At 40.0% G+C, this 23,402-nt stretch overlaps 1 protein-coding gene across 5 annotated transcripts in view; it reads left to right on the top strand.

Moving 5' to 3' along the window:
- Nucleotides 1-22,532, top strand: part of ndst2a (N-deacetylase/N-sulfotransferase (heparan glucosaminyl) 2a) — a 43,580-nt gene extending 21,048 nt beyond the window's left edge. For all 5 annotated transcript variants that reach the window (XM_067609247.1, XM_067609245.1, XM_067609242.1 and 2 more), the window contains 14 exons: nt 5,198-5,247; nt 5,499-7,162; nt 8,833-8,920; nt 9,732-9,886; nt 10,251-10,436; nt 12,714-12,842; nt 13,269-13,451; nt 14,819-14,915; nt 14,994-15,117; nt 16,690-16,864; nt 17,006-17,176; nt 18,675-18,784; nt 18,963-19,065; nt 20,369-22,532. In XM_067609247.1, the coding sequence (XP_067465348.1) occupies nt 6,089-7,162; nt 8,833-8,920; nt 9,732-9,886; nt 10,251-10,436; nt 12,714-12,842; nt 13,269-13,451; nt 14,819-14,915; nt 14,994-15,117; nt 16,690-16,864; nt 17,006-17,176; nt 18,675-18,784; nt 18,963-19,065; nt 20,369-20,494 (2,721 nt within the window). In that variant the 5' untranslated portion in view covers nt 5,198-5,247; nt 5,499-6,088 and the 3' untranslated portion in view covers nt 20,495-22,532. The remainder of the gene's footprint in view (nt 1-5,197; nt 5,248-5,498; nt 7,163-8,832; nt 8,921-9,731; nt 9,887-10,250; nt 10,437-12,713; nt 12,843-13,268; nt 13,452-14,818; nt 14,916-14,993; nt 15,118-16,689; nt 16,865-17,005; nt 17,177-18,674; nt 18,785-18,962; nt 19,066-20,368) is intronic.
- The last annotated feature ends 870 nt before the right edge of the window (nt 22,533-23,402 follow it).

Below are 23,402 nucleotides of genomic sequence, written 5' to 3'. Positions count from 1 at the left end.
GGTACACATGCAGGTCCAAAGGCTACAATGTGACTCTAATGTACCAATGTTAACACACAGTAGAACTGTGTAAATTAACATTTGCATACTGATTAGAAAAAAATGTTTAGATCACATTCAGTGATATCATTTTTGATACATGCACTGACTCAAATAATAAATCATGTTTAGAGACTGACTGAAATTGCTAACTGTACAATGGCTTCTCCTTGATGGCGCAGACAACCCAGCCACCTTTGCAGAACCTTGTGTAGCAAACCACCTAACGTACCTCAACTTCACTGGTGCTTGCTACCTCTCAGATATCATTATGGTTGCAATGCAGCACTGCCAGAAGAAGCCTGTAGAAGAAGCAGATGATGCAGTTAATAAGTTGTAAATGTATATATTGTATTGTAAAACTTAACTTTTCTTGTGTTGTTTCAAGTGTTGAGGCTACCCTGCCACCCTGTGGCTAAAAGGTGCATTTTTGGCATTGTCAGAAAGGAATAATTCAAATACAATATGCAGTATAATAAATGAAAAATCAGTTTTAAATTTTTAATAAATTTGCAAAAATTTCTAAAAACATGTTTTCACTTTGTCATTATGGGTTATTGAGTATAGATTGAAAATTTGGGAAAAATTGCAATTTATCCATTTAAAATGATTAACTTTTAACATGATATATTCCATGATACATGAACTAGAAATCCAGTAAGACATTCAACCTATAAGTTGCTCTTCAAGTGCTTATACTATGAATGCAATGGTTGTCACATAAGTGAATCTGGAAGCTGTTATATATTTGCTCCTTTTTCAATAGCAGAAGCCAGTGTTACACCGGTCGTTTAATGAATAACTCATTCAAATGACCAAACAAAAAGCAGACTCATCTCACATGAAGAGATCACAACCAAGTTGCTGTGCGAAGTGCAAACACTAGGGGAGCAAGCTGTAAAGAGGCACCCTAACCCCTACCTGCCTACCGAGATGGCTAACTAACCTAGCTAGTCTTCAGTGGCTTGCCAAGCTCAAGGCAACTTGAAACGCTGAACTCAGTGCATCACAGAAGACCAGAGATATAGCCAACTGCAATACACTGAAGTGTGTCCCCACTCAGGATTACTATCAAAAATAAGAAGGGCAAAACAACAAAGTGGCAAGCTCCAAACTACTGAAACAGTAACCCAGTCAAAGCACAACTAAAAAGCACAACAAAAGAGATGATCACTACACACAGACACAGTTACCATGGATGACTTTTTTTGTTTGACCTCAAATTAGGGCTGAGAGATATGAACAAAAACCAAATATCACAATATTTTTGACCAAATACCCCTATCGATATTGCAACAATACTGCAGGGATGACAATAGGTGCTTTCACAAAATATTTACACAATGAGATTTTTGATAAATAATCATCAGTAATGTGGATATAATGACTAAGTGGGTAAAGGCAAATAATAGAACAGCAGACAGACATTACTTTACCATATGACAACACTTATGCCATATCATAATATTACAGTATCCAAAATCCAAGACAATATCTAGTCTCATATCACGATATTGACGTAATATCAATATATTGCCCAGCCCTACATCAATCTACATAGTTTTCTATCGTTTGTGACTGGTGCAACGACAGCCCAGACAAGTTGCTCTATTGGTATTTGGTCAACAAAACTTTATAGCAGTTCACAGCAGAATGTCAGTGAATTTTATGTTGCAGAATGAATTTAAACACAGGGACACACTTGTAAAAAAGCCGATATTAGCTTGCTAATAATACTTGCTGATATATCAGTATCTGCGTATATATCAGCCATCTGGTGTTTGAACCACTTTCTTATAGGTCATGGTTTTATTATGGTGTTTTTATTTTATTTTACCAGGGTTTTCCCTGCCTATCTAACTCAAAGGCGGGCTACCTTTGTATTACTGACCGCCACCTTTGTTGAAAATTCAGGCACGTGATGTTGATCGAACAAGAAAGTTGGAACTCAACTGTGTGCAATGCAGCACCTGGACAGTCTACAGCATGCATACGCTAGAGTTGTCTGCTCTCCACTGCTTAAGACATGACGTTAATAACAACACAGGAGAGCACTCTGCCTCCCTCTCAGTTTCTTATTCTCATAGATGATGCGTTATTTGATTTAATTCATAAATTAATGCAGTTAACTTTTTAAAATAAAAAGACTGCGGACCATTTATCTTATCTGCCAGTTATGTTTCATATTGTATTTCAGTCGACTAAGGACACCAGTGAATGGTTTGGCACACAGTACACTGGAGCAAGAGACTGAAAATAGTCCCCCCCTTTTCTATTTGTGCAATCAAGAATCATTTCAGAATCGAATCAGCACCCAGATATTTTGATAAGGAGATAAGTATGTTGTCCCAGGCTTACAAAATAGACACTGTCATTTGTCACAACCTTAATTGTTCATCAGGTTTGTTTTTTAATAAATATACAGTACCAGTCAACGTTTGGACACACCTACTCCTTCTAGGGTTTTTCTTTATTTTTTATTATTTTCTGCATTTTAGAACAATACTGAAGACATCAAAACTATGAAATAACACATATTGAATCATGTAGTTAACAAATATTCCTCAAAGTAGCCACCTTTTGCTCTGATGACAGCTTTGCACACTATTCGTACTATCTTAACCAGCTTCATGAGGTAGTAACCTGGAATGGTTTTTAATGAACAGGTGGAATTTCTTGTCTTCTTACTGCATTTGAGACCATCAGTTGTGTTGTGTTGAGGTAGTGTCGGTACACATTAAATATCCCTATTCCACTACTGTAGTAATCCACATTATGACAAGAACCACTCAACGAGGTAAAGAGAAATGACAGTCCATCATTACTTTCAGACATGAAGGTGAGTCAATCCGGACAACTTCAAGAAATTTGAAAGTTTCTTTAAGTGCAGTCACAAAAACATCAAAGTTACGATGAAACTTGCTCTCATGAGAACTATTCCAGGAAGGGAAGACCAAGAGTTACCTTTGCTGCAGAGGAGTCCCATCTGGTTTGTGCTTAGTAGGACCATCATTTGTTTTCCAACAAGACAGTGACTCAAAACTCACCTCCAGGTGTAAGTGCTATCAGACCAAGAAGGAGAATGATGGAGTGCTGGATCAGATGACCTGGCCTTCACAATCACCAGATCTAAACCTGATTGAGATGGTTTGGGATGAGTTGGACCACAGAGTGAAGGAAAAGCAGCCGACAAGTGCTCAGCATATGTGGCAACTGTTTAAGACAGTTGGAAAACCATTCCAGGTGACTACCTCATGAAGCTGGTTTAGATATTGCCAATAGTGTGCAAAGCTGTCATAAAGGCAAACAATGACTACTTTGAGGAATCTATATTGTGGAAGATATTTTGTTTTGTTTAACACTTTTTGTTAACTACATAATTCAATATGTGTTATTTCATAGTTTTGATGTCTTCAGTATTATTCGACAATGTAGAAAATAGTAAAAACAAAGAAAAACCCTTCATTGAGTAGATGGGTCCTAACTTTTGACTGGTACTGTACCTCTTCATAGCGTCGCTTCTGGTAGTAGGCACTCAAAACTCACATGTTGAAATCATCTTGAAGGCTCTTCCAAACCGATTTTTCAAACATCCTCTGTTCTCAACTGCCTCTGTTCCCAAGCAAGTTTTAGTGGATTTTCACATAATGCAGAAATGACTGGAAACCTGTTAATTTAGGAAGAAGTTTGTTTTTAGCTATCACTAACATCACCCCCCTTGTCACAAGCAAAAAGTGTTTTTAAGAGAGGTGACGAGATGTACTTTAAATGGTTCGAATGGTTTACTTAATGGCCTCTTTAGCCTGACATTGACACTGTTTACAGCTGTTGTTTGTGTGTCTCCATTCTTAAAGTTTTATCCATCACCTCAGTCTTTTGGGAGCATCATCCATTCATTCCACTGTCAGTTCACATTCACACATGCAGTGAGTTGTCACCACCACAGAACATTAACTGAGGCCCCAACAGTAGCTGATTCATTGCGAGGGTCTTCTGCATGTTGTGTGTGTTATGCCTCACACTACTCAGAGCTTCTCAATGCTGTGGGAAGCTCCTTTAATTAGCACTGTGAGCCAAAAGAATCAAAGTGACATGTAAGTGTACATGCTCATGCACATGGTTCCTATACTCCTACAAAGGCAGCACAGTCTTTATCTCTGTCATACCAGAATAGCAGTGATGGAGGAAGGACCACGCAACTCAGGGTCGGTATGAAAGCAACTGTGTTGTGAAACTTTGATAAATTGCATTGGAGTTTGAGTGTCTGGCTTCTTTATCCTAAGCTATAATGATCCCGTAAGCAAGTCGATTATTACATCCACTAGTAGATCATTCTCCAGCCAACTGACTCATTTAGAGTGTCTGTAATTAAGGTCTCCTTAGATTGTGGCACAAAGGAATGTTAGATCACATTGTTTGTGTTGGTACATTGTTTCGTTACATATTTTTTTAAAGATCCCCCCTAGACATAAATATACTGTTTTGAATAATAATTTGTCTAATATGGTTTTTTCATAAAAAAGTTTAATTACCTGGTTAGAAATTCTTAAACTTACCTGTACTTATTCTCCCTCATTGAAATATCCAGAATCAATGAATATGCAAATATTGTGCATTTTAAATGTTACAAGATGTCATGTACTTCACTGTAAAGTCCATTCTCAATGTATGTGCTGTGGAGGCTTCAAGTTTCCACATCACAAGTTGCACACTGGACCACGATTGGCTTCAAACTAGATTAGAGAAACTTTCCTCCTTCAACGTGAAAATAGTGTTTTTCAAATGTGAAAATAGCCTTCTAGTATCACATGCATCATTCAAATCAAGTCAAATCTTTATTGTCATAATCACAGAATAGAGAATTAAACATTAATTCTGCTATGCTGGTGGCTAAACTGTACAGAATTACTGCTTCTAATTTAAAACTTAATGTGAGTGTAAGTATAAAAGGGACAAGGCCCCGCTTGTCTTCACTTCATGTTGAAAGTTTGTGTTTTGCTCAAACTGTAAGAAGCCTCTGCAAATCTCCACCATGTTATTTAACATAAACATAGCTAATTGTGGTACTAGTTGTTATTGTACTTACAATGGAATTTGTTGGAGTCTTACCAACACACTCTTTCTTTCTTGCTCCCCCCTTTCTGTCTCTCTCCTGCAGGGGTCTTCAAATTTGGATCAGAGGGGTTTAAGATCTGCAGTGTTTTCCAGGTGATATATACAGAGCTTTCTCATTCTACAAAAGACTCAGTCCATTCTCCTTAGAGTTTTTGGTGGAAGATTACTTAAACTGAATATGTTCTCAACATTTAGCATTACCTCTTTCTGCCATTTAGGGCTGCAGACATGTCAGAATTGTACATAACAGCTAGAAGAAGTGAATGTTGACTGAGAACTTTCACTTTGGTCTTCTCTCCCCTTCTTCTTTCCTCCTCTCACCCCTCTCTGTCCTCATCTTCTAGGTGTCTTTATCTGGGATGTGCAGGCTAGGTGGCAGGAGGGGTTTCAGCCCCGAAGCACAGACCACCAGCAAAGACACTACCACTGCTGAGAGACTACACAAGCATCTACAGATGGACACGTATACCTGTAGCTACACCTGCATACAAGCTGCTTGAAAGACAGACCTGACCAAGCAGCAGACAACTGAGGCTGAACACTGTCTGAGGACCAGTTGGGTCCTGAATATCAGGTCCAGAGATCACTTGTGGTAGCTTTTACTCTTCCAGCTCCCCTTTCTCCCTCTTCAGTCCACTGGTATTTGACATTCCATCCATCAAAAAATCATTACCCTTCCCTCCCTCTCTCCATTCTGTCAACTGAGAGTGGTATTTACGCTGCAAAGCTAGAAGTGGAGAGCAGGTAATGGATGATGCTGGCCATGGTGACCTAGTGTAAATGGCTATTCCTCAGCACAGCTCAGTGCCAGTATCTACTGTTTGGTTTTCCTCCTCCACTCCCCCTTCCTCTCACCCCTCCTCCACCTCTCTGCTCTCCTTTCCTGCTCACCGCTGCTGCTTGCTGCCCCATCCTGCCTCTCCCCTCCAACACCATGGTAGGTGCAGGCTTGGGTGTGTGGAAGCTAATGCGAGGTGTCCGCCAGCTGGAGCTTCACCGCCTCATCCTGGCACTTATCATCTTCTGCTTGTTGTCCATGGCCTTCCTAGCTTACTATGTCTCCAACAGCCCCAAAATTAAGGAGGCCCCCCCTCTACCCTTCAGTGACTGTGGTGGAGGAGGAGGTATGTCGCAGGGAGCAAGTACCGGGGCTGCCGGCGGAGGGCCAGGTGTCCAGAGGGCACCGCTTTTCCTTCCCCCACGCCAGGGCCGACTGCGGCAGGTGAAGGCAGTAGACAATTCCAGGACAGAGCCCGTAGTTCTGGTGTTTGTAGAGAGCATATACTCCCAGCTGGGCCAGGAGATTGTAGCTATATTAGAGTCTAGCCGCTTCCGCTACCGGACGGAAATAGCTCCAGGTAAAGGTGACATGCCCACATTGACAGAGCGTAACCGCGGACGCTACACACTGATCATCTATGAGAATGTGTTGAAATATGTTAATCTGGACGCATGGAACCGTGACTTGCTGGACAAATACTGTGCTGAGTATGGAGTAGGTGTCATTGGCTTTTTCAAAGCTAATGAAAACTCTCTTCTCAGCGCACAGCTCAAAGGTTTTCCCCTCTTTCTACACTCACACCTGGGACTCAGGGACTACCGCATCAACCCCAATGCTCCCCTCCTCTATATCACCAAGCCCAACCAGGTGGAGCAGGGCTCTTTACCAGGGGATGACTGGACGATTTTCCAGTCCAACCACTCTACCTATGAACCAGTACTTCTGGCCAGCACCAAGACCTCTGAGGCACTGGCACATGTTGGATCCAGCCCCCAGCGGGCGCTCCACGCCACAGTGGTCCAGGACTTGGGGCTCCACGATGGCATTCAGAGAGTTCTGTTTGGGAACAATCTCAACTACTGGCTTCACAAGCTTGTATTTGTAGACGCCATCGCCTACCTGACAGGGAAGAGACTGTGTCTGTCCTTGGACCGCCACATCCTGGTGGACGTGGATGATATATTTGTTGGCAAGGAGGGAACTCGTATGAAGGTGTCGGACGTGGAGGTGAGTGAGACCTGTTAGACCTAAATGATCAGACACAGGCTTTAGTTGCCTCTCACATTATGTAGCGGTGGATTTCTGGATGTGGACATAAATTCATAATAAGTTGTGTTCAGATTGAATACTGAGTAAAGTATTGTGTCTTGCACTAGAAAAGCAATTAACAATGTGGTTTACCACATTACAAAGTATAGTTTGCTTCCAAGTATCCTTGCTTGTATAGACTTGACCTTTGCTTCCTGGTTGAAACTTTCATTGAAAGTTAATACCACTTGTTCCTTATTTTATTATTGTTCTACTTTCTGTATCCCTGAAATGGCAGAAAATTGGTATCAGCAACTTTTTTAGATTGCAGTGACCTGCTCTTCACGAAAGCCCCTGTCTTGTGTCAGATACAATGAGCTGAAGTTTTATTACTGACTGTGGTTATCTTATACACCACTGTACTATGCCATCACTTTATGTGCCAGACGTACCCATTGGTTGACTTTTATATAGAAATCTTTCCTTCAACCGTGTCCTTATTATTTGCGTACACATATACTGTGTGTGTAGAAATCAAACCAATATGGCCTGCGTTCTTACAATGTTATACAGATATTGGTTCCCAAGGCAGTATGGAATTGGGCAGAAAAGCTTTAAAATATGCTGCCCCTTGTTCCTGGATCATTGTATGTCTGTCATGCCACTTAAACCAGACAGTCTGTAAATGAACATGGGTTTGTATTCTTGCAACTGGAGACAACTGGAGTAGAAGTCTTCAGTAGTTCAACATTTTGGACCCAAAGTTCAAGGACAGTCACAACTAGTGTCAACAGATCCAAGGATAATTAGATCTAATTATTTCTGTGTATTAATGAAGTGCAGTCCTGCAGGTTCACAATGGGCACAAAGTATTCAGTGAAGTTCAAACGTTATTGCAAGTTGATGCCATTTACAAATTATGTGCAACTTTTTGGGATGCTAAGGTGAAATGGTTATTGTTGAGCAATTACTGTGATATAAGAAAGTACATACTTATATTCTTCTTATATCATAGTACACAAGTATGTGTGTGGAAGTGGTGGTGTTGGGATTAATGAGTCATGTTGTATGTTGTGAGGATAATTAGGTGTGTCAGCTGTCTGTTGAAGTAAAAAGCAAGCGTTAGCACTCATGGAGACATATATTAATGGCACTATTGCAGTTTTATGTTGTTAATTGCTCCACTTAGGAAAGGTTTCATAAATTGTCACCATATAGGGTATGATGCCTACATTATATGGTGTAACAAGTCTGTAAAGCAGCAGCTGGATATGGCCAGGTTAATCAAGGGAATAGCTACATTGAATTTGAGTTCTCCCTCTAAGCTGCTGAATGTAAAGAAGGTAGTATTTATGTGTAGGAAATGCTGCCTTTGAGTACATTTTAACCTGTGCTTGGCTTAGTTTAAAATAGCTGATGCATACCTTATTTCTTATCTCTCTCTCTGTATCAAAAAGTATTAGTGTAATTCCAGTGTATTGGTTTATTTTCATCCAGTACTATAAAAATGTATCACACAAGTCAAAATGTCAGTTGTTGGCCTTGTTTGATCATTGAGGTTAAGCAACAATGGTTAATCATTTTCTCGATTCACTGAAATAGAATAATTTGTCATTGAATATGTTTATGTATTTGTCATCCTTTCACAGGCGTTGCTCAACACTCAAAACAAGCTGAGAGCACTGGTCCCTAATTTCACCTTCAACTTGGGATTTTCTGGAAAGTTCTATCACACAGGTACAGAAGATCTTACATTACTGAACCAGCACAGCTTTCTGTTTGACACATTCTCCTATAGATTTGGACATTGCATTTGTATCTGTAAAGAGGAACATTTCAAAAACTCAGCACTAGTGTCATGAATGAGAGCCTTCATCTCTAACACAACTAGGTATTTCCCAGGAATTATTGTTTTGATTGTAAGAATTAATTGAGTTTATTTATTAAGCTTTATTTATCCAGGGAGTTTTGCTGAGAGCCAGGCTCTCTCTTTCAGGAAGGCCCCGTTTACACTCACCCAGTTCCAAACATTCACACCTGGAGCTGTCCAGTACAACCAGTCTCCTCTGTTGTTGGGATTGATTCACCACTAGCTCACATTTACCACTGATTCACCACTAGCTCACATTTACTTACCCAATTAAACCTTTCACTAATAAAACTATAAAGGAGTTAGCTTAACTAACAACAAATGATGGTTATGGTGTGATTGCAACTCATTGGGAATCAGCTGTAAAAATTTGCAGCAAGTCATGACTGAATGAATGTAACAGACAGTGTAAATATTTAGTGTTGTACTAACATTGACATACAAACAGTATTTAACATAGATGTGTCAGGTCTGGTTGACACCCAGTCTGCTTAATAAGGTCAATATCACTCTTGATACACACCTGCTGGATCACATACAAGCATACCTAGAGGTCACAATTAATTAATTTTGGGCCACATTAATTATGTCAAAACGAAGTATATGTGACCTGTGTGTGTGTGTGTGTGTGTGTGTGTGTGTGTGTGTGTGTGTGTGTGTGTGTGTGTGTGTGTACAGGTACTGATGAGGAGGATCGGGGAGATGACATGTTGCTGCAACATAGGATGGACTTTTGGTGGTTCCCTCACATGTGGAGCCACATGCAGCCTCACCTCTTTCACAATGTCAGTGTCCTGGCTGAGCAGATGAGGCTCAACAAGATCTTTGCTCAGGTTAGCACCACTTATACACTGGGGATATGGCCTGCATCACAGTGTGTGGCTACATGGAAGGTGAAAGCACTATGTAACTACGTGGCTACATGATCAGCTGAAGGTGTTTGTAGTAAGAGGATCTGTGTGTGTGGTCACAAAAATAGTGGCACTACATGGCTTGTGTAAAGTCTATATAGCTACATGAGTAGGGCTGGTAGTATTGGCAGAATTTAAACTTTTTAGAGATGTTAGGTGGATGGTATCTGCTTCCTTGTGTCATTCCTCTTTTCTCTCCTGAACTTTGTCTTTACCTTCTTGCCTGTCCCCCCGTTCCCTCTTCATTGGCCTCATCCTATCATCTCTCCACATTCCCCCTCTCCAGGAGCACGGCATCCCAACAGATATGGGCTATGCAGTGGCTCCACACCACTCTGGGGTTTACCCAGTTCACAGCCAGCTCTATGAGGCCTGGAAGTCTGTGTGGAGCATCAAGGTGACCAGCACTGAGGAATACCCTCATTTGCGGCCAGCTCGATACCGCCGTGGCTTCATACACAATGGGATCCAGGTCAGTCCGCAGTTTTTTATCAATACATGCATTGCAATAATGTTCCCATGGATATACTTTTCTCCACACTGACACAATTTTTGGTTCAAAAGTAAGGTAGATGTGGACGTGATAATAAAATGTAGTCTTTTTCTGTGCAACTGTGTGGTTTGGCAGAAATAAATTGTGCGCAGCAGGATTTGTGATTAACCTGATTAACTGCGACATTTTTGAATTTTTCAAATGTAAACTTGAGATGCTCTCAGGACAATAAATGGAAATTCCATTAACCTCCATACTTTGAATCTCTTTATTAAGTCTCAGCAGATAGTGACAGAAAATAAAACATAAAATAACATAACAGCTCAGATTCACACAACGCAAAGACAATGATTCAAACAACATGTAGCCATGTGGTTTTCAGTGATGGCAGCATCCATAGCAACTAACAATAGAGAGCCTGCAAAAATCGTCATAATAACCGACAAACTAAACATCATATGCATTCACTGAACAAAGATTTTGAAAATAAAATGCACATTTCTCATTAGATATGTTATCAAAACACATTTTAATGCCAAAAAATATTGCATTTTCCACTGAGAATAAAAGAAATGTCAGACATTTTTTGGTTGTTTTCGCCAAAAGAAACTTGACAGTCATGTGACGTGGACTGCCATGATACTGGGTTGTGATACAGTATGGGGACTAAATGACAAATTAAATGAAAAATGTCTGACATTTTATTTTCATGATCTTTTTTAAAGGGAACAGATGAAAAAGAAATTATTGACATTGTTAAAGGATTTCAGAGCAAGAAGTCTACAGACTGGAATGACATTGATATGTCGATGGTCAAAAGTATAATTGACTGTGTGATGATACCCATTACATGTATATACAATCAATCTCTGAAAACTGGTGTTTTTCCTAGTAAAATGAAAACGGCTAAAGTCATACCCATATATAAGGCTGGAGATAGACACATACTCTGAAATTACAGACCTATTTCTTTGCTTTCACAATTCTCTAAAATACTGGAAAAAATATTTATTTGAGATTAGATGACTTTATCACAAAACATAATATACTGTGTGATCAACAATATGGATTTAGAAACAATAGGACTACTTCAGTCCCCAGCTCCTCCTATTGACATGTCAAAGCGTCCTTGAGCAAGATACTGATTCTCATTTGCTCCCTATGAGTGTGTTGTGAGTGTGTGTGAATGGGTGAATGAGAGGCAAATTGTAAAGCACTTTGCCTGTTAAGGTAGAAAAGCCCTCTATAAATCCAGTCCATTTACTATCATTAAAGGTGTAATGTGTAAGATTTGGCTAGAATTTTAGTTTAAACATTACAAAATTAACTAAAATTATCAATAGAATGTGAAGAAATAACAGTTTTGATGTTATGTCAAAGAACAAAGTTAGCATGTTAACCAGCTGGCTCCAGCCCGCCCAGCCTGAACTGTCTTGTAATACCACTTTGTACCTCAGGGGTGACAATGAGTCACTGTAGTGTCCAGTCTGCCCTCAGTCCAACATGAGAGGAAGAATAAGTAGCACTACCCATAGCAACCGGGAGCAATGGCAGTCAGGCTGAACATAGTTGAAATTTTCGCTGTAGGACTGTTAATATGCAACTTAATAAAGTTTTAATATTTTTTCAAGTGAGAAAGTAACTATGTAGATTCCCAATATGTGGTCAGTTTATCCAAATAACTCCTATTTGGAAAGTTGCACCGATGTTGTCAGAGCAGCCGGCAGCTGCTGCAGACGCTAGCCAGGAAGACATCAGCTGTTCATCTCAGCTGATCCGACAAACTGCACTGGGTTGCACCAGGTGTGTGTAAGTTGGCATGAGCCATTTGGCATCGTAGCACATCGTAGTAAGCTGGATCGATATTGAAATACCATAACAATAAATTAGGTAGGTGATATGCTGCCCCCTATTTGTTTGGATCATGTAGTCAATTCTTACACATTAAACCTTTAATTGAAAGTGCTGGTTCCTGTTCATTTATTTTGAACACAGAGCTGTTTCATGTGCAATGAGGCATTTGACAGCTGGAATATCTAGAGCAAACAATGGATCGGATATGGATCTTCCTTTACCCATTGATCAAAAAATGTCTGGATCAGCTTGGGACATACTCTCAATCAAAGTCCTATTCCTAAAGAAGACTTGACAACAGCTAAAATGTCATCAGTTGTAAAAATGTTCACAAAGATAGAAATCGAAGAACACAAATACAAATACACACCTAACAACTAATGATCTCCATGTGTGTTTCAGGTGTTGCCCAGGCAGACCTGTGGTCTGTTCACACACACAATCTTCTATAATGAATACCCAGGAGGCTCAAAGGAGCTGGACAAGAGCATCAGAGGAGGAGAACTCTTTCTCACTGTCCTCCTAAACCCTGTAAGGACCAACACCCCACCCGCCCACCACACACACAAACACACACACACACATTCACAGAAAATCAAATAAAATAAGTTGAACTGATCTCTTTTGCCTGTGGTATATTTTAGATAAAATACAAATGTTTTGTTTTGTTTATATATGTAACTAATTTTGTAGGAATGAAACTGTGATCATTGTTGGGCTAAATGTATGTCTTTGAAACACTAAAAGATCTTGGTGATTCCAACATGTTATAGCCAACATGTTTTTATCTGATAAACCAATACCGCTTTTGTGAGATGTTAGTTGGGGTAAATTTAACAGCTGCTGGTCATTATCTTGCTAACTTTGAATCTGCACTTTTGCTGGTTTGAACCTATGATTTGACTCCAGGCGAACTATAAACCAACTTGTAAAGTACATTGTGCCCTCTCAATTCAGATCAGTATCTTCATGACCCACCTGTCTAACTATGGCAACGATCGTCTGGGTCTGTACACCTTTGAGTCTTTGGTTAAGTTTGTCCAGTGTTGGACCAACCTCAGGCTGCAGACCCTGCCCCCTGTCCACCTCGCCGAGAAATACTTTCAGATTTTCCCTGAGGAGAGAGACCCACTCTGGCAGGTTAGTATATATTTTTTGTGTGTGTGTATATGTATATATATATGTGTGTGTGTGTGTGTGTGTGTGTGTGTGTGTGTGTGTATATATATATATATATATATATATATATACACACACACACACACACACACTTTTTTTTTTTTTAAGCTGATAGATGTTGGAGATGTTTTTGAGTTTTTTGTAAAAAGAAAAATATTTTCTGAGAATAAAATGTTCTGTCTTTTCAATCACTGAACTGCTTACACATGCATTTTCATTATTTTAACTTTACTAGTATGCAGTGTAGGGGTGCACAATAGCCAGCAGTAAATTTCGAGAAGGCTTACCCTTCTCTAGCCTACATTACCTGCCACCCACAATTACACATTTTTGAGAGGAACAGCTAAGTTGAACTTGTCTAAAACTCTTTCATGCAAATTTAATGTTAACAATTTCTGTCTTAAAAAAGTCAGGTGCCCAAATGTACATTGAAACACGTTTTGCTCACTGTAATCATTCCTTTGGTTCATACTGACCATTAGAGGATCCCTTCATTATATGCTTCCAATGGAAATGATGGGGACAAAATGCACAGTCCATTGTGGCTACATGATCAACTTCAGTGGTCTGGGTTATACAAACCAAATGGATATCTTCTGAAGTTACAGTGTTTTTGGCACCAAAGTCCCTCTTTTTGTTCCCCTAGACAGTGTTTCTGTAATAAGCTATGGTGGAAGGACAGTAACACAGAGAGTTTTTTACTAAAAAGATGAAGAAGAAGAAGGCAACAAATGCCACTCTAATGCCCCTTTTGTTTCAAAACTGTAGCTTTGGAAAATATCCACTTGATTTGTCTAACCCAGACTGTTCAGCCTCATATAAGCTTAAATAAATAAAAATCCAACCTTTAGCTTATTTATTTTGCACAGAACAAGAACTTTGTCCCCTATCATTTACTTACTTACTTAAATTGGGTATCTCTTAATGGCCAATATGAACATAAGTTGGTTAGATAAGATGGTTAAAGCAAGCAAAACCTGTTTCAACCTTCACATGGGGACCTAATTATTATTTTAAGACAGATTGTCTGTTAATTTACATCAGTCATTAGATCTTTAGATTTATTTCCCTGGTGAAAGCAAAAGCAACAGCCTCTATTCTATCTTCACCAAACTCTTTTAAAAGACAAAAAAGCAGAGATGTGACAATCATGTGGCCATTTGACTGACAGAATTCAAATACTGATAAAGGAGGCAATATTGTGCACAGGCTATGGCCATGATACTCAAAATGAATGTAGCAGGTACATTGGAATTTATGCACTGCTTTAAGTCTATTTATTTCTTGATCACTTCAGTAATAATGAATTGAACCACGTCATTTTTCAGAACCCTTGTCATGACAAAAGACACAAAGATATCTGGTCTAAAGAAAAGACCTGTGACCGACTCCCAAAGTTCCTTGTCATTGGACCCCAGAAAACAGGTACAAACTCTGTCTGTCTCTGTTTTTATCTGTATCCTTGTCTAAATCTTTTTTCATAATAAATGTCTTTTCTTAAAGGCACTACAGCGCTTCATTCATTCCTGAGCCTCCACCCAGCCATCACCAGCTCCTTCCCCAGCCCCACCACCTTTGAGGAGATCCAGTTCTTCAGTGGAGCAAACTATGACAATGGGATTGACTGGTAAACTCCCCTCAGAAAGTCCTTAATACACAGCCTCTGAACACAGCATCAAGAGTTATTCACACTTATTTACACAAAATAACCCATAATGCAAAAGGGTTTTTTTTGTTGTGTCCCTATAGTGGAACCTGAGTCAATTTTATGTCTTTGAGCTGTAACCCGGGTTCAGTTCAGTTAAACAGGTACTTACAGAGGCTTTAGTCTGTTAATGTAACACTCCTATGCTACATGTACTATTGAAGTTACTAGTTGTTGTAATCATTCTTCCTATTTGAAATGATCATTAAATGTTCTATTACCGATACACCTACAATGTCAGAGATGGGGGATACATTCCACAGTCCTCAATTGATGCATTCTAAAGTTGAGCCAAGCTAATATGAGGCTTGAGCAGTCTGACTCACAGGGTGCTCAGATAGAAAACATTCTATTAGACAAGATTTTACCACTCTGGAAAGATATTACAGCAACAATCATTGTATCCTCTGTCTCAACAGTCCCAGGTACATTTACCCCACTCATTAGTTGGATTACTCACAAAGTAATCCACCAGGAATGTGGTTTTCCATGTATTTTACAGGCCAGCACAGTGTGACGCGGTGTGATAGTATTACAGCAAATGTTGAGCCAGGTTTACATTTTTTGCTGGATGGTCCTGGGTTTTTCAAGACCATCCAGTGCTGCATCGGTGCTGCGTCAACACAGTGGTCTCATTGAAATGAATGACGGAGCTGTGTGGACTGTCATTGTCCTGGTCATTGTGTGAAGGTTTATTTCCAGTGTTCTGTCCCGGCAACAAACCTACATAGGAATAGTAGGATGTATCCAGCCTGTCACGGCTCAGCAAGAAAACACTGTCCAGAGAAGCACAAAGAAGGATTTATCTATTAAAAAGATTGTAACTTTGGAAGATACCTTAAAAGATGCAGTGACTGATAACCCTTTCAGCATCCTTACTGCATGTGGATATTCTATTAAAAAGGACTTGAAAAATGATCCTTTAATATGGAGAGTGCAGTTCATTCAGAGCAACACCACATAAAATGTCCATGTAGAGTTAATGCCATAAGTTTTATTTTTATTTCCCTCCACAAATGCCAAAAAAGCAGAAAATTGGTCTCAGTTTTTCAGCTATTTTCTTTCAATTTATTATTTTACTAATTGCTAAGGAACATCCAAAAATGCATCAGGTAGAAATATGGGACGTCTGTTAGCAAGGCCTACATTCATGGGCACAAAAGCTACAAGCTAAAGACCCAATCAGTAACTGATTAATCAACAAAACTATGACCCTGTATATAAAGCCAATACAAAACAACAACGTTAAGGTCCTGGCCAGGTTGTTGACCTTTATCCAATCCATAATCTCTGTAAGAACTCAAAAACTTGTGTTCACCAACAGAGCCTGAGCAGGTTAGTACAGACAAATGGGCTGCCAGCTTGTATCATGTAATCAAATATTTGATTATTCCACTGTGATTCAAAGTGTTAAAACAGTAAAACAAATTGAGATGGCCTGGGACTATGAATACACTATGTAACTGCTACTTTTCCTCTTTGTGTTCTCCTCAGGTACATGGATTTCTTCCCATTCCCTTCCAATGTCAGCACAGATTTCATGTTTGAGAAGAGTGCCAACTACTTTGACACAGAAGTAGCTCCTAAGAGAGCTGCTGCCCTGCTACCTAGAGCCAAAATCCTTGCAGTGCTCATCAACCCGTCTGACAGGGCCTACTCCTGGTACCAGGTGAGGATCATCACACACTCTGCAAGATCATCCACTGTGCTGGAAAAACTGATGAACTGTGCAGGTTCCTTGCAGCACCTCAAACTCTCTACTGTTTAACTTCACTGGTTTATGTGTTTGTCTATTTGTAAATCACCACAGCACCAGAGGGCCCACCAGGACCCTGCAGCCCTCAACAACACTTTCCATGCAGTGGTGACAGCAGGCCCCTCGGCCCCCAGGGACATGCTGGCCCTACAGAGACGCTGCCTTAGCCCCGGGTCATATGCTGCTCACCTTGAACGATGGCTGCAACACTACCAGCCTAGCCAGGTAACACACTACAGCAAGTGACATGTAGAATGGTGGAGCATACTCTGAAACAGTCCATTTCATTGTCATAGTCAGCAGTTGATTTCCATCCAAGTGTTTTTACAAAACAGATGTCAAGAATTAGAAAAATGTGTAGAAATGGCATATTAACACTTCACCTTCAAGGTGATACTGATACACTGTGGGCTTGGTATGATTGCAGCTTGGTTGCAAAATGATTTAAAGTGTCATATTGAACTAATTGAAATACTTGGAAGACTTAGTTTAGTCAATAAATGAGATCAAGCTAAATCTACACACAAATGGTGATCAATTAGATGATCTAGTTTCTAAGGTTAATCTTTTCTAATAGTAAAATTAAAACCAACCATCTTCACTTAGACTTTCCTGGGGGAATCCTGGCTGGTAGTAACATCGAGTTCCTCTACATCTTGCATTAAAATGCGTCTCATATCCTTATATGCCAGTTTCATTTGTTTAATTTTTTGTTGACATTGCAGCCAGGATTGGTTGGTTATGACACTAGGTCTCGTCTTGAATCCATCCACGAATGTCTTGAATATCCAGAGCTTTCTTGCTGCCTTCTTGCTTGTAGCTTAGCTCACTAACTGGCTAATGGCTGCTACCTTACTGGTTTGGAGCAGTCGTGTGCAATTACGTATTTCCACCCACATAGTTGTGGTATGTGGACTGACAGTGCAATTGCATTTACACTTGTGTACAATGTGGTCACAATGTGTCCCTGACCACCTCCGGACCTGATTGTTGGTGTAGTAATAATACTTTCTATAGTAGCTGTTACTTTAGTTAGACTGTGCTTACTTAGACTTAGAACTCAAATTGATATCTTCGATGGAAATTGGTCAAAATGACTGGGTTGATATGAATGTGTAGGTCACTGTGACCTCACAAAACACGTTTTTGGCTGTAACTCAAGACACTCTATACCTTTTATTAAATTCCTTCAAAGTCTTTACTACAAATATTATATGGATGTACACTGCAACTAGAGTAGTTGGCAGAGGCGGTATTTCTAGTTTTATTTATTCATGTGTGTGTATGTGTGTTTTGTGTCCCGTTGGCACATATGTACCACTTTTGTTTATATGTGTTCTTTAAAAGAAAACCTAATAAAAAAGTAAATAACAACAAAAAAAGGTTACCCTGTCTCACAGCAGGTCCCACCTCTCTGTAGTGTCTCTTGGGCCAGCAGTAGCATTACACCTACAGGTCATAATTAGCTAATGTTAGCTCATTAGTCAGACCAGTGGATGCCATTAGGTAAATATGATGTCACTGGTCAGGTGCTATTTATATATCCGCTATGTTTCTGTTGGATGGTATTTGCCTGAGCAGGATCAGTTTGGTCCGAAAAAAGAACAATCACTGTCCAGATACAAGATGATACTGTGTGTGTGTGTGTGTGTGTGTGTGTGTGTGTGTGTGTGTGTGTGTGTGTGTGTGCGCGAATGCGTGCGTGTGTGTTTTTGTGTTCTAGTTGCACATCGTGGACGGGGCCCTGTTGCGGTCCAACCCAGCGCTGGTGATGGAGGGAATCCAGAGATTCCTTGGTGTCACTCCGATCTTCAACTACACCCAGGCTCTAATGTTTGTAACACACTCACAATGACCAGTGATCCCCACACTGTTAATCTAGAGAAACTGTATGCTTAAAGGAACATTTTGTCTCTTTACTTAACAGAGATATGAACCCAGCAGTGTTTCCATATACCATGTGTGAAAGGTGTTTTATTGCATAGTGAAATAACATACCGTATGTCTGCAGGTACGATGACAGCAAAGGTTTCTGGTGTCAGCGGGTGGAAGGAGGTCGAGCCAAGTGTCTAGGGAAGAGTAAAGGCAGGAAGTACCCAGAGATGAGTCCTGAGGTACATCTACACCTCACATTGTTGTTACCTTATGTCACTCATTAGCCCCTTTAAGTAATCTGATAGCAGTTTAACAAGTCAGACTCATGTCTGACTAAGCATCCTGGTCACTTGTAGGTAAAAGTCACAACACAATCTTACAAGGTCAGACCTGTAACACTTTTAACACAACACAAGTCTGAACTGAATGCTGTCAGATTAACTTAAAGGCTGCAGCAGCATGGGGTCAAACATGCAGAGAGAGATGCATGTCTTGTTTCGCTTTATAACATTGTAATACATTTAATATCTCAATCATCTCTTAAGCACAAAATCAGTTTAATAAACTAGGAAACACTGTGAAAGAGACGATTTTAAGGCGTTGAGATTGATCTTTCATGCCAGATGAGTCTCTAAAAACAATTTTCCACTCGTGACGGACTGATGGAGTAGAAGAGTTTAAAAATCTTTTTTCAACCACAGTAAAAATCTGACTTTTTTTCATGCCAACTGTTGATGGATACTGTTGATTGCAATGAATATCAAGTGTAGTTTTGTGTCATGTGACATGTATGCGCTAACTTCAGTATGAAGTGAAATAATATAGGCCAATTCTCACACATTCAAGAAAAAAGTCAGTAGTTTTAGGCTCAGGAGCCATGTGCATTTACAGAGAAACGTTCAACTTATTTAATTAAACAATAAATACATTTAGGTTTGCTGACTGGTTAAATTATTTATTTATTTTCCTCTCCTTTTCTGAAAAGTGAAAGTTTTAGGTGTATGATGACATAAAAAGACATATTTACCGGCGTTCTAATGGAACATGTGAGCAGGCTCAGGAGCTACAAAGCATGTTATGTTTCTATGACAACCCTGGCAACTGTGAGCTGTAATCTGATTTGCTGCAGCATAACAGCCTATTAAACAAGGTTTTCAGTGTGGTGGTTCTAGTTAATTTCTTATGACTGTTGTTTTTATATATTTGAAAACATAATATAAAAATGTAGTTCAAGTAAATGTCTGCACTTTTTTTAATATAGTGAAACATTATTCAAATGCACCATAACAAAAAATGGAAATCAATGCATCTTGCAGCATCTTGGCCTGTTCTAAAGCATGCTAGGGGGCTGCAGCACCCACTTTAGGAAGCACTGCAGTAGAGCACCAAATGTGTATTAATGCGCTGCAGAAAATGGTCCCCAGTAAATGCATTTCCTGTTTGTTAAAAATGACAGTGACACTTTTAACTTTTGTATATCATTTCAAAGGATTTTGCCTCTCCTGATCTTTGATTTTTCTCAATGTGTGTCTGTGTGTGTAGTCTCGTGCCTTTCTGGCTGAGTATTACCATGAGCACAACATGGAGCTGCTGCACCTGCTGAACCGGTTGGGACAACCGCTGCCGTCCTGGCTCCGCCAAGAACTCCAGAGCACCAGCTGGAGCTGAGGCCACAACCGCACACACAGACACAGCACAGAAAAGCCGGAACTGTAGTCTGTGGGTGAGCCAACACTTGGCTCTGGATTAGACTGGACTACCCTGATCTAGAATGAACAGCACCACGAAAAGAGCTTCAAAGTTTTAGCTGTAGTGACTGGTGCTCCTGTTCCGTGGCAAACAGAAGACGACAGTGCAACATGAGATCTTTCTCAATGTTGCTCACTGTTGGAGGAGGATCCCAGAGGACTCTCCCTCCTACTCCTGATTTGTTGCACTGGACAGCCTCAGTCTGTGTGTGGACGGATCGCTGACACTGTATACATCAGTTTGCTGTGGATCCAGAGGTTCAGACAGCCTTAATGTGAGGAGAGAAACTCTTAGGATGAGACCCTGTGGATGTAGAGTGTATGACTGGAGACAGTACAGGTCTAACATGCACAAACACACATGCACGTCTCATGTGATGATGATTATAAAGCAGTCCATCTTAAAAAGTGGTTGTATATGACAGGGTTGGGGAGCAGGTGGGAAACAGAATGGACAGCAGCCTAAACTAGACAGACACATATTCCATATCCTGGTCACACACACACACACACACACACACACATCTACCTGCAGGTCAAGCTAACAGCCAGGGTGCTGCTTTTATCCTCAGTTTTCCAGTCTTACTGTAGTGACATATAATGGATTTAGCTGATACAGTATGAAGACAGGTCAGTGTAAATATCATGTGCTTAGATTTGGTACACAGCTAAAACCAAACTCTGGTCCAGGCTGCATCTCACACCTCGACCCTGTGAGGGACACAGTCAGCAGCTTTATTACACAGTGTTTATTCACTGAGGTAAAGATGGTTTTCAAATGATGACTCCATTCTCCAGCATTTATCCAAGATTATATACTTACTTTTAACCACATGGCATTGTTTTTTGGAAAAATAAACTCTCTTTGGACACATGGAGCGAACCACACAACAGAAAAGATTCAATTGTAGGTATTTTTAGTTAAATGTCATGTGTGTGATTTTGAATAGAGTTCTCCTACTCGTGGGCCAAACCTGGAAGTTCAGGTTTCACTTCAGCTCTTTATAATGCGGTGAGTGGGATTGGCTGTATTTGGTAGCCAGTGTTCTTCCTGCTAAAACAGTTAGCAGTGTTCATGGCTCTGACTGGAGGCTTCTCCCCTGCAACAACTACCAACTACAACACTTCCCATAAATCAGTTTGGTTACATCTTTCAATTAGACCTTCCCTGCTGGGTAAAAACCACATCAATCAAACATCGCTTCTACAGTTTGTAATGTCCAGTCCCAAATGGAAATATTCCTGATTGTGTCATTATGACATCATCAGGGTTATTTTCTCAGACTCAACTCGTTCAGAAACACAGAAATTTTACAACTGAGTAATACTAACCATGACTACTAAATAGACTTTGACATGTAGAATTGGTGGAGTGCCCTTTTAAAAGAAACAAATACAGCACATGCTCAAATGAACAGAGTGAACTTTACCAACTTTGACAGTAGTGACAGTATTAGTAAGTCTAAAATTTGTATTTTATTTATTTTGTCATCAGTCAAAAACTGTTTTCACCGTGTAAATAGTTATAAATAGTTCAGCAGCTGTTTACTCTGACCCTGACATACTGTGATCGCGAGGTGCAGCTCTGGACCAGGGCTATTTAAAACTTAGTGTGGGATGTGTTTGACTGAAGGGGGGGGGGGCACATCAGTCAGTAACAGCACCACACCCTCTGAAAAGAAAAAAAAGCTCAGAAAGAAAGCTCATCAAGTGTCAGATATCTTCCTGAAAGCCCAACACAGAATTCTAAACACACGTCACCCCACGCACTCACACTCTTGTCTCCATCCGAGGACAGTAACCCACAGATGTCACCGGATAAGAGAGCAGACAACAGAGCTTGTATGGAGACAAATCAGAAGCTGCTGTCTTGTTGTTTTCTGTTTGTTTTGTATAAATGTCAAAAAGGCCAACACTGTATCATCTCTAATAAACACATAGAGAGGTTGGAAATAATGGACACTTCGTCTTTTTTTTTTTTTACCTCATGTTATGTTCTGATGGTAGAAATACTCAGTCATAAGGCTTTACAATAGAGAGCCAGCAGCCTCATCAAAATCAAATGCAGGAAGAGGACATAATAATAATGATGATGTGAAAGATAATAATGATAAGACAAATAATTGAATAAATAAAATCATTAATATTATGGTTCATAGATAATCAGTAAGGGAAGTAACATTTCATGCTGTACAGCCACATGCTGAGTTGTGTTTCTATTTGAATATTTCATATCTACTTGAGGTTACATTGTGATGTTCCCAACATGTGGTATATGTAAGACCTCAAACACACATAGAAGACAGCAGATATAAAAAAAAATCTATAATAAAAAAAAAAATCTGTAAAATCATCACATCTTCACCGGCATGTTTACACTTCTTCTGTTGTCTCTCCTTCGTAACAGGTGTCTCAGGTCAGTGTTTGTCAAACTGGTCTGACACTAACTGAACAGCTCCCCTCTGTGGACAGCCTGCTAAATGTGAATGTGTGGCTTTGTGAGATGGAGTGACTTCTGATGCAGCTTCACTGGGCGTTGTGCATTAAAAAAGGAGCAGCATGATGGTCTCTAACTTGACACACTGTGAAGTTGGTTGATGGATGCATCAAGTTGTCACAGCGTGCAGCCTACAAGCCTGTAGAACTCCAGACTGATGATGCAGTTGGCAGACAGCAGTGATCTCACAACACTGTAGAGATTAGCACACAGTGAGAAACAATTGGATTACCACTCCATAACAACTGCACACATGTACTGCAAACACATAGAAATGTACTTTTATATTTAGAACACACATGAATCGTATGCAAACAGCATTATACAGAAA

The sequence above is a fragment of the Thunnus thynnus genome, chromosome 14 (genome assembly GCF_963924715.1).
Source record: "Thunnus thynnus chromosome 14, fThuThy2.1, whole genome shotgun sequence".
Lineage (NCBI taxonomy): Eukaryota > Metazoa > Chordata > Actinopteri > Scombriformes > Scombridae > Thunnus > Thunnus thynnus.
The sequence above is the reverse complement of the archived record's forward strand: the minus strand, read 5'-3'. Positions and strand labels throughout refer to the sequence as shown.